At 38.8% G+C, this 12,441-nt stretch overlaps 1 protein-coding gene and 1 pseudogene across 2 annotated transcripts in view; one reads left to right on the forward strand and one right to left on the reverse strand.

Moving 5' to 3' along the window:
- Positions 1 to 12,441, reverse strand: part of LOC131164927 (beta-galactosidase 17) — a 93,107-nt gene that overhangs the window by 41,295 nt on the left and 39,371 nt on the right. For both annotated transcript variants that reach the window (XM_058122484.1, XM_058122485.1), the window contains exons 12-13: positions 11,200 to 11,390; positions 10,995 to 11,066 (exon numbers count right to left, since the gene is read on the reverse strand). In XM_058122484.1, coding sequence (XP_057978467.1) covers positions 10,995 to 11,066; positions 11,200 to 11,390 — 263 coding nt within the window. The remainder of the gene's footprint in view (positions 1 to 10,994; positions 11,067 to 11,199; positions 11,391 to 12,441) is intronic.
- Positions 988 to 2,243, forward strand: LOC131164928 (protein DETOXIFICATION 16-like; annotated as a pseudogene).

The following is a 12,441-nucleotide window of genomic DNA, read 5'->3' on the forward strand; positions in this document are numbered from 1 at the left end:
GCTTTATACAATATAAATATAAAATAAATATTATAGAATACAAATCATTAAACATGTTTTCCCACACTCCTCCTCAAGCTGGCGAATAGGTATTTTCCACTCCCAGCTTGGATACAATACTCTGAAACACTGAACTACTTTACCCTTGCCTGTAGATTTTGCAATTCCACGAGTTGTTGGGATCAAACAATCTCCTCAGATTGTGCTGTAGCAGTCATCTCTGCAACCTTTGTGATTGTGCTGTAGCAATCGTCTCTCCAACCTTTGACATTCTTCACAAACAATGATCTCTTGGCGATTAAGGCCGATCACTCGAAACGGAAACCACCAGCAATGAAGGCTGCCAATGGTAGAAATAAGAATGGAAACCACTCTAAGAAATTTCAGCAATGAAGGCTGAATAGAAAAGTAATGGAAACCACAAGCAATGAAGGCTGGCAACAGTCAAAATAAGAACAGAAACTGTTCCAAGAAATTTCAGCAATGAAGGCTGAACTGAAAAGTAACAGAAACCACCAGCAATGAAGGCTGGCAAGGGTAGAAATAAGAACGGAAACTGTGGGAAAACATGTTTAATGATTTGTATTCTATGATGTTCATTTTATATTTATATTTTATAAAGCAGCTGCAACTGTAAACAATGCTGCAAATCAGGCAGCATGCTGGCACTGAACATGTGCCTGAAATTCAGGCAGCATGTTCCTGAAATTCTGGTAGCATTTAGGTGCTGAAAATCTGCCTGAAAATATGGCACCAACTATGTAAATTTCTTCTATATAATGAAAGCAAACCCTATGGAAGGGTAAGACATTAAAACCAAAAGATATAGACCAAAAATTGATCAGAGCCTTCATTGCTGAAATCTGACATGGTTTCAGAGCCTACTGCTGCTATTTTTGCCTAGCTACCTCTATATTACTACCTGTCTCTCTCCCTATCCTCTGTTCTTCCTCTGCTCTGCTCTGAGGAGAAGCAGAGCAGGAAGCAATGGACAAGGAGGACAAGAAGGCTTCCCTCAACACACCTCTGATTCGTGCCTCCGAAGGAAATTGTGAGTCGGGATTTCAATGGAGAGAAAAGCAGAGAAAGGAGAGAGGAAATTGTGGAAGAAGTGAAGAAACAACTATGGCTAGCTGGGCCTCTGGTCTCTGTTAGTCTTCTGCAGTATTTTTTGCAGATGATATCAGTGATGTTTGTTGGTCATCTAGGTGAATTAGCTCTCTCTGGTTCTTCAATTCGCAACTGTGACTGGTTTCAGCTTGTTGATGGGGATGGCAAGTGCACTGGATACATTATGTGGCCAGTCCTATGGGGCAAAGCAGTACCGCATGCTTGGAGTTCACATGCAGAAAGCCATGTTTGTTCTTTTGCTTGTAAGCATACCCCTTGCTGTTATCTGGGCAAACACAGGATCCATTCTCAAGACTCTCAGCCAAGATCCTGAAATATCAAAGGAAGCTGAAGTTTATGCCCGATTCATGATACCTTCTCTTTTCGCATATGGCCTTCTTCAGTGCCTTAACAGATTCCTGCAGACCCAAAACATTGTCTTCCCAATGAAGATAATCTCTGGTATTACAACTTTGCTTCATTTTCTCATTTTCTGGATTCTTGTGCTCAAATCGGGCCTAGGAGTCAAAGGAGCTGCCATGGCGAATTCCATCTCTTATTGGATGAATGTGTTGCTGTTGGCACCTTTTGTCAAGTTTTCCTCATGTGCAAAAACATGGACTGGCTTTTCAAAGGAAGCCCTACGCAATATTCTCCCTTTTCTTGGACTGGCTGTTCCTTCTGCCCTTATGATCTGCTTGGAAATGTGGTCATTTGAAATGATGGTTCTTTTATCTGGTCTTCTTCCTAATCCAAAGTTAGAAAGCTCGGTGCTGTCTATCAGCCTCAATACAGCTGCAATTGTTTGGTTGATCCCATTTGGACTCGGTGGTGCTGTGAGCACTCAAGTCTCAAATGAACTAGGAGCTGGGCATCCACGAACAGCTCGAATGGCAGTATGTGTTGTGTTAGTAATTGCCATTACTGAGGGTCTTTTGGTTGGGTCAGTGCTGATATTGATCCGCAACATTTGGGGCTATGCTTATAGCAATGAAACAGAAGTTTCCAGATATGTAGCAATCATGTTGCCTTCTGTTGCATCATCCAACTTCCTAGATGGGATACAGTGTGTTCTTTCAGGGGCTGCTAGACGATGCGGTTGGCAGAAAATTGGTGCAGTTATCAATCTTTGATCTCATTGTTGGTGGTTTCCGTTACTTTTCTGTTCAGCCTTCATTGCTGAAATTTCTTAGAGTGGTTTCCGTTCTTATTTCTACCGTTGCCATTGCTAGTGGTTTCCGTTACTTTTCGGTTTAGCCTTCATTGCTGAAATTTCTTAGAGCGGTTTCCGTTCTTATTTCTACTATTGCCAGCCTTCATTGCTAGTGGTTTCTGTTAATTTTCAGTTCAGCCTTCATTGCTGAAATTTCTTGGAGCAGTTTCTGTTCTTATTTCTACCGTTGCCAGCCTTCATTGCTGGTGGTTTCCTTTACTTTTCAGTTTAGCCTTCATTGCTGAAATTTCTTGCAGCAGTTTCTGTTCTTATTTCTACCGCTGTCAGCCTTCATTGCTGGTGGTTTCCATTTTGAGTGATTGGCCTTAATCGCCAAGAGATCATTGTTTCGTGAAGAATGTCGGAGGTTGCAGAGATGACCACTACAGCACAATCGGAGGAGATTGTTCGAACAACCCGTGGAATTGCAAAATATCCAGGCAGGGGTTAAGTAGTTCAGTGTTTCAGAGTATTGTATCCAAGCTGGGAACGGAAAATACCCATTCGCCAGCTTGAGGGGGAGTGTGGGAAGACATGTTTAATGATCTGTATTCTATGATGTTTATTTTATATTTATATTGTATAAAGCAGCAGTAAATAATGCTGCAATCAGGCAGCATGCTGGCACTGAACATGTGCCTGAAATTCTGGCAGCATTTAGGTGCTTAAAATCTTCCTGAAAAAATGGCACCTACTATGTAAATTTCTTGTATATAATGAAACCAAACCCTATGGAAGGGTAAGACATTAAGACCAAAAGATGTAGACCAAAAAATTTGAATTGGTATCAGAGCCTTCATTGCTGAAATCTGACAGAAACTGCTCTAAGAAATTTCAACAATGAAGGCTGAACTGAAAAGTAATGGAAACCACCAGCAATGAAGGCTGGCAATGGTAGAAACAAGAACAGAAACTGCTCCAAGAAATTTCAGCAATGAAGGCTGAACTGAAAAATAACGGAAACCACCAGCAATGAAGTCTGGCAACGGTAGAAATAAGAACAGAAACTGCTCCAAGAAATTTCTGCAATGAAGGCTGAACTGAAAAATAACGGAAACAACCAGCAATGATGCAGACATTGCAATCTGGACACCTGACACGAGCGCCTGCAAGGACGCTAGAAAGAGTTTCCACCCCAAAGAAGGTTCCAACAATGAGGGGAGTCAGCATGACAAGTGCACCAGGTGCAATCATCTCCTTGATAGATGCATCAGTAGAGATCTTAACACAAGTCGCATAATCGGGCTTAGCATGGCCCTCCATGATACCCAGAATGGTGTTGAACTGCCCTGGGACCTCCTCAACCATCTTTAAAGCTGCACTTCCTACACTTTTCATTGTCATGGCAGAGATCCAGTATGGAAGCATTGCACCAACAATCAAACCAATGAAGACCTTTGGGGTCAAGGCATCAACTGTCGAAATCCCGGCACGACTCACAAAGGCACCGAACGGCGCCAAAGACACCAGTGCAGCAGATCCAATGGCAAATCCCTTTCCTATAGCTGCAGTGGTGTTTCCTGCAGCATCAAGGGCATCAGTTCTCTCACGGATACGGTGGCTCATGCCGGCCATCTCAGCCATGCCTCCAGCATTGTCACTGATGGGACCATAAGCATCAATGGCCATCCAGTAGCAAAGGTGCTTAGCATTCCAAGAGCTGCCATAGCAATACCATACATGGCTGCAAAGCTGAAACTAACAAAAATACTGATTGCAATGGCAAAAATAGGAATTATGACAGACTTGTATCCCAAGGCAAGTCCAAATATAACATTGGTGGCAGCTCCAGTTCTGCAGGAATCTGCAACATCTTGTACGGGGCTGTATGCACTGCTGGTGTAATACTCAGTCACAAACCCAATAATAAGTCCAGCCCAAAGACCAATAGCCACAGACAGGAACAGCTGCCAGATCTTAACAACCTTCTGAGCACCAAAATTAACGATTGTGAATGATGGTGGAAGGGCAATCCAGCTAACAATTCCAATTCCCACAGTCATAAGAATGGTGGAAATAATAAGTTGTTTCTTTAATGATGGTTCAATTTCCTTGACAGCCTTGATTTCAAAGAAATCAGTTGCGAAAAAGGTGGTGACTAAACAAACAAGAATACCCATGGAACTAATAAGCAAAGGATAACATATTGCAGTGAAATCGTGATGAATTCCGAAGGATGATATGGAAGCAACAACAAGAGCTACACAAGATGATTCGGCATATGAGCCGAAAAGATAAGACCCCATTCCAGCAATATCCCCAACATTGTCACCAACATTGTCAGCAATCACAGCAGGATTTCTTGGGTCGTCTTCTGGAATGTTTCTTTCTACTCTGCCCACAAGATCAGCTCCAACATCAGCAGCCTTAGTATAGATACCACCGGCAACTCTCCCAAAGAGAGCCATGGAAGAACCACCAAGACCATAACCAGTAATAGCCTCAGAAAGGCCTTCCCAGTCATCACCATAGTATAGCAATGTAAAGCACCAAGAGACCATTTGCAGCAAGGAGAAAACCCAGTACTGCACCAGACCGAAATGCAACAATAAAAGCCTTTCCAACACCCTTTCTTGCTTCTAAGGTTGTCCTTGCATTTGCATACGTAGCAATTTTCATGCCAAGGAAAACAGAAACTACTGAAGTGACAGCACCAAGTAGGAAGGACAGAGTACTGAAAACAGCTGTGGCAAGGGCTGGCGTGCACAGCTTATGTGCGTTGTAAGTACAAGGCTGGCTCTTTGTGCTAAAGCTCTCCACAGAACCCAGGAAGAGAAAGATCAAAACCGCAAAAGGCTCTGATACCATGTCAGATTTTTGGTCTACATCTTTTGGTCTTAATGTCTTACCCTTCCATGGGGTTTGCTTTCATTATATAGAAGAAATTTACATAGCTGGTGCAATATTTTCAAGCAGATTTTCAGCACCTAAATGCTGCCAGAATTTCAGGCACATGTTCAGTGCCAGCATGCCTGATTTGCAGCATTATTTACAGCTGCTTTATACAATATAAATATAAAATAAACATCATAGAATACAAATCTTAAACATGTTTTCCCACAGTATATTCCTTGGTTACTCTCCAAACCAAAAAGGGTACAAATGCTATTCCCCGGTTACAAAAAGACTATACACTTCCATGTATGTTTTTTTTCTTTGAACATCAACCTTACTACCCCAAATCTTCATCACTTCTGAACCAATGAAGGTATTTTGTGACAATGAGTCAGCTATTAACATTGCAAAGACCCGGTGCAACACGACAAGACAAAACATGTGGAGATAGATCGCCACTTCATGAAGAAGAAGATAGAAAATGGGACAGTTAGTCTACTATACATGCCGGCAAGTCAGCAAATTGCAAATATCCTCACTAGAGCTCTACCAAGGAAGAATTTTGAAGATTTGGGTACCAAGCTTGGCTTGATTAACATCTACTCCTAGCTTGAGGGGGAGTGTGGAAATAACCGATCATTGATTTTCAGGGATACCGCTGCAGCAAATCTGATTTTATTATTAGTTGACTACGTTAATTTAGGAATAAAGAGATTCTGGAAAATTCCTGATATCTCTATTAGTTTGTTTCCTATTCCGTAGTTTCCTATATTTGGCTTGTTTCCTGATTTTGTGGTAATTAGTATCTTGTTACCAAATATAGTGAAAGGAACTTTTCTTCCTTCCATTATATACAGGCTGAATTAATAGAATTATTTTCTTCTCTAAAAAAAAAAAATCAACACTAGGAAATGACACAAAAAATAGTCTCTTCCTGTCTTCTCAAAGATGATGGCAAAGCCACTACCAACCTAAAATTTTGCATTAGAAATAAACTGTGGACAAAAATGAGATATACATCACCAAAGGCTCAAAAGAAGATCTAAGCCTCACATTAATATCCCACTCATTATCCTGTAAGCCAAATTTACTTTTAACTACTTTATACCAAAGAGAGTTCTCCTAAAGCCTTACATTAAAATCCCACCCATTATCCTGTCAGCAAAATTTACCTTTAACTACTTTATACCAAAGAGAGAAAAGAATATATATTAGATAAAGAGAAGAGAAGGTGCAACGTATAGGGACAAGAAGTCCACCAATTAAAAAACAAAAAACACACTGAAGAAAAATGAAAAAAAAAAAAAAAGAACAAAATACGAAAGATAACAAAATAAAACTAAACAATATTAACCAAGGAACCCTCTTTTCAAACCTTTTTCCACTATAGTTTATTAAGCACTTCAAACTTGCTAATTACCTTTGACCCTTCATCTTTTGACTCTAGCCACCATCCATATGCACTTCATTTCCTCCAATATCACTCATCTTTAAATTCATTTTATCAAAAAGATCTTGAACTTCTATCTCCTTCTTAGGAACCTCCTCCACGGGTGTAGGCAGAATTCCATCCTTGCGCTGTAAATTAGTAACCAACCCATCACTATCAAAAATAGAAACAGCCTCCAACTCTTCCAATAGGGATGGATGAACATATGATAAATCGCCTTGTTTATCACAAGAATCAGAAACATACACATGTTTTTCTCGAATCTAATCCAGCAACAACCCGCCAATGTAGTCAAACTCACTGATATCATCATTTTCTGAATCTAAAAGATTGCCCCATTTCTTTACCTCCTTTCCTTTACTAGCCAATTATTAAACCCAACCATCTTCTTAGGATGAAGGTCTTCCACAATATTTAATTTCCCTTTTCAATCTCTCCTTAGTAACTTTAGCACTGACTCACCAAAACTTTCTCTTCTATCTTCATAAACCTTCCTCATCTCAGCAGCAATATGAGCAGCCTTCCAACGAGCATAAACCTTGTTACCCTTAAATCTATCAGAATTAAAACATAAAACATCATACTCCCCATCCCCCCCCACCCTAAAAACCAACTTCTTTTCGTTTTTACTCTTTCCCACACACCTTCTAATCCCTCTTTGAAACTAGAAGCATTTTTAACACCACAATCATTTTTCGAAGCTTGGTTGGTTTGACTCACACCACCTCCTAGTCCCTCTTCCACTAAGCTGCCATCATTCTGAACTTGCTCTGAAGTTTGGTTTGTTTGATTCACATCTTGGAGAACAAGATAATGGGTATAAACTCCATTAACATAAGGTTGAAAGTCCAACTTCCCTGCACTCTTCTTTTGGGATCTAGGAAGCAGAGATTTGGGCTTGCCCATTATGAGGATCCAGCAAGGAAACATTCAGGTCACCTTTTCTCGAAGAATAGGCTTGATTACAACCATGACCATTCTGGGAGAAGCCCAAATGGGTAGAACATCCCGTTGGAAAAATTATCTAACAAGTGGCAAGCTTTTTAACTCCTTATCATTAACCTTTCCATAGCAATAGGAAAATTCCATTCATACACAGATTCTCTTTATCCAATCCATCATCTTTAAAAATAGGAATTCCCCCCAAAAATTCCATGGGAGGTGGTGGCACAAGAGATACATGCTCAAGTACATTATATGATTCATATTGTTCCCTAAACTCAAATAATTACAATCCATCATCTCGCTAGTAGCATCTCTATCATCCGACATATCTACCCATTGCTTCTTTTCCTTACCCCTGTTTACTTTACATCCATAATACCCTTTTGAACAATCAGAAACTTCACAATACAAAAATTGCCCTCGACATTTCTTCTTTAAGATTTTCTTGTCATCCTATCAGGATTACCCCAACTGTCTTCAAAAAAGAAATTTCTTCCAACCACTCTCTTGAATCGTTATCTGATGCAAATAAACCCTGTTGCACTTGCACCTAGCCTTATAAGAACTAGTTCCTTTCTCACTGCACTTTTCCTCCCTAGCCTCAATCCTATCCAGTGAAGAAGATGCAAACAACTCCTAATCCAACTACAGAGCAACTGCAGTAGGGTGGAGTTTCCACTTCCCCTTGAACCTGGATGTGCAATCTGATTGCTCCCCCTCTCTTTATGAAAGTGATTAGTTCCGCCACTATGAACTCTCAACCCCTGAAATTTGTCCTCTAACTTCAGGGACCACATTCAGGCCCAAAGCAATGAATCAAATTTAGACTATGGGCCTGATTATTAACAAATACAATGGGATTAGTCTGGTTCGAATCTAAGGTCTGATTCAGAAGTGATGGATTGACTAAAACATTAGCCTGCCCATTAAACTTTACACAACCTACTTGGACCTTCCACTAACACATCCAAGTCCAATAATCATAACCAACTGCAGGTTTCTTCTTGATCAAATTCTTGCAGTCATGGCCTTTCTTTGCATCTACCACCAATTCCAACACTTCAATATATCTCCACCAATTCTTCCCATTGAAGCCCCTTGGAATAAAAATGGAACTACCCTGACACTAGTTCCAAGAATCTACCTTCATGATTCGTCTTCCTCGCCACCCAATACAAGATTTTGCCAATGTCAAATGAACCGCTCTAATTTTGAGACAGTGGAAACATAATTGCACACCCAGCAAGAACGAGAGCATGAGAGGTTCTCTTGAGTCTTGACTAGTACCCAAAATGCAAGAAGATGTTTTGCCAAAGGATAAGACTCTCAATTTCTTGTCTTAAACCTTTTGATACACATTGACAGTTTTAATACTCTTATTAATATCACCCTAAACAAGAGAAATCATTAAATGTGGCAAAATATTGCAATGCAACTAGAATTTATGTTTTAAATTTATATATTCAAACTACTATTTGTCTCCAATAAGGTAGCATATAATTCGAAATGTATCTGATTATAGAGCAGGTGGTAACAACTTTCTCCAAAATACCCTATATCCCTTATAACTTTTCTGCCAACATTCTTTTGCCAACCCAGCAAGTCTTCATTAAACAAAGTGGATGCATTGTCGATTAGAAAATCTGTACCAATCAAAATAGCTCTGTTTGTCAACTAGCCAATCTAAGAAAAAATGAAGGTCAGGACATCCATCAAAATCAAAGGGACACATGAGTTTATTCACTTGTTGAGAAGTGCTAACTATTTGATAACCAAATGTGTCAAAGTGAATTTTTTTCTCTTGGAATAAATAAAGTACGGGTTTAAAAATAAAAGTGAAATAATCCTAATTAAGATTTGAGGCAAAAATATGGGGATGATTTTCTTTTATATTGTAGAGTAAGAATCAGGAACGCACAAAGGTATGGACAATAGAACAAATATCCAAGATTAACAATTAGATAATAAACAATGAATTAATTTCAAAGGAGTACAAGCACATACCAAGGTCCATGCAACCTTACCAAGTGCCTACAACTACAAGCGTGCTTCTAGTCTATGTTAGCCTTTTCTGAAATTTCTTAGAAATCGACCCAGTCTCTTGCAGAAATACTCCAAAATATTGCAGCATATTTGGAACTGATGCAGGCTGGATCAATTTCTTCTCAGTGTTCTGAAAATTGCGCAGAAAATCCTCAATTCGTAGAAATCAAATTCAATTTCTCTTCTATATTTTCAAAAAAAAAAAAAATGCAGACACAGTTAAAATCCAACCTTGGAAATTAAGATATCTCTCTGATGTGCAATGGCAATCAATCAATTAACTTCTCAGGCAAAACTGAAGCTTCTCTTATGAGCAGGAAAAATCTCTTCTCACTTGGTTAAAATATCCTGTCAGACGGGCTTGGGTAAATAGGTCTAGTGGACATTGTTCAACTAGGGAAATAAGAAATAGGCAAGGTTAAGGGAATAAAATGGGCTTGGAAATTGCAGAGGAGTCTCTCACTCATGAAACAGACTTGGAATTGAAGAGGGCTTAAGGCTTGAACAATGGGATTGTGATGATAGTTCAAAGATAAGAGTGGAAATAGGAAGAGGCAGCAACAAAGGGGTGCAATAGTGGAAGGAGGGATCAATGATGGCTTGAAGGGCTTTTAACAATGAAGAATCCTGGAAGACATAGGAGAATCTGGCATGGGTCCAAGAAATTTCAGGCAAATGTCTGAGGAAGAATATCCTTTTCACACGACAAGCTTTGGGTCAGAACTAGGCAACACAACTTTTTTCTCCTGTCCTGATACCCTGCCTTCCTGTCACAGAAAAAATGAAAATTTTCTCTTTCTTATTTTTGTGAGATTGAACAATGGGTTGAGATTTGGATTGCAAAGGCTCTATGTACATGGATTGATGGCCTGCAGCGGAGATAGTGGCTCAGCAGTGAGCATGGTGGTGGGAATGGAGGGCCTATGGGTAGAACCATGGAATGAAGTATGCTGTGATACCAATTGATGAGAGAGAGAGAGAGAGAGAGAGAGAGGGGTGAAGGTGATAAGAAATTAGTCATCCAATTTTCAAATCCCATGCATCCATAAGCGAATATGTCGATATTTTTAGGAAAATAAAAAAATGTTAAATTAATTAATGAAATATTACAAAATAATCCCAAAGTAACTAAGAATACCCAAAATAACACCTAAATTAAATAAAATTCCTGAAATATCCATCTCTCATAATTAAAGCAAAATCCTTAATTGCTTAATCTTTGAGTAGAATATGATCCCTAAAATTATCTATGGGTGGTTCCTATCACACCTTATATTCTAAAGACAAGACAACGGAGCAGCACAAGATTATATTTAAATCTTCTATAACAGAAATTTGGAAGGTCTACAAAATCATTAAACAAATCAGTAGTTAAACATCGAGGAAAGGAAGATGTACCTTTGGTATGAATAGAGTACTGATGCTGTCCATTGCAGTGTATCCAGTTATATACAAAAGAAATCCAAACATCTGAAAGTTAAGAAAAAAGGGGAAAAAAAGTCAAAATACATCGCTCAGTGATTAGGATAAATAAAACATGTACACAATGGAACTTCTTACAGAGAGAGAGAGAGAGAGGAAGAACAAGAAAATTTTCAAGCACCTGACCTACAGACTCCATTGGAAGTGGATCTTCAGATTCAACTACATCAACAGAGTCCACAAGATCAAGTAAACCAAACAAGCTTGCAGTTTTCCGTAATTGGATTGATCCATAACCCGCCTTCATCTTCTTCTTGTAAGGAATTGAGCGATGAAATGCTGCACTGTGTTGTTTTATAACCCTCTGCAATGCTGAAAATGTAACCCCATTGAATGCCCAATCAACAATAGTAACACACTTCAAAACATGCTAGTTAGCTAATATGGGCATTAAACCAGTCAACAACTTTTTGATAACGAAATTTAGTAAAGGAAGAAAGTATATGTAAAGAAGAGGACCAGAAAACCATGCAATAAAAAAAAACAATAATACATAAGGACACAGTGAAAGGCAACGAAATCAAAATAAGGAAAAAAAAAAAAATAATCAACAGTCATTCTGAATATGAGACATTAAACTCCTGCGAAGCACCAGCCACTGACGCCCAGACAGAGGCATAGAAGACCATCGTCTCTAAAACAAATACCCTGGGAGGGTCTTACCCCAAATAATTCTCTAATTCCTGTCTAACTTAATGCAACACACCAGGGCCACTATTGCACAAACCCAAAAAATCTAGCATCTTTCCTTGTACCAAAACTTCAAAAAATAATAAGAAACAACTCTTTTGCAGTGCCTGGACAAACCATACTTTCTTCCTCAACAATTTCAGATCAAAATTCTATAATCTCCAAACAAAAGAACTAAATAATATGAATCTTTGCCAGTTAGTACTTCATAGTTATACTTACTAAAAATATATAATAAAATAGAAATTAAAAATATTCTCAATAAGTATGAATTAATTCTTAATACAATAATAACTCGATATCAATGTAGATAAACCAGGTAATTATCCCAAAAAAAAAAAAGAAACCGAGAGAAAATTGTTAGGATCTTCAAAACAAAATCTCTTTAATTTCTTGTTTTGAGGCAAAATCAATGTAGATCAAGGTTGAATTGATTTCCTAATCAAAATAAGCCTATAACAACAGAACACAAGTGAAAGATCGAGAGTTTATGCTGAATGAATGGGATGTGCAAACAACAATCTCTTTAGACTTGATTTCCAACCTCAAAATGTTGTTTTTCAAGATTTAGATTGGTTGATCTAAGTCAAATGACTAGCAAGCATGGGAAGCAAATAATTGCCAAAGAATGTGAAACAACGAATCCAGAATCAAGGTTTTGTTGATGATGATC

The sequence above is a fragment of the Malania oleifera genome, chromosome 9 (assembly GCF_029873635.1).
Source record: "Malania oleifera isolate guangnan ecotype guangnan chromosome 9, ASM2987363v1, whole genome shotgun sequence".
Classification (NCBI taxonomy): domain Eukaryota; kingdom Viridiplantae; phylum Streptophyta; class Magnoliopsida; order Santalales; family Ximeniaceae; genus Malania; species Malania oleifera.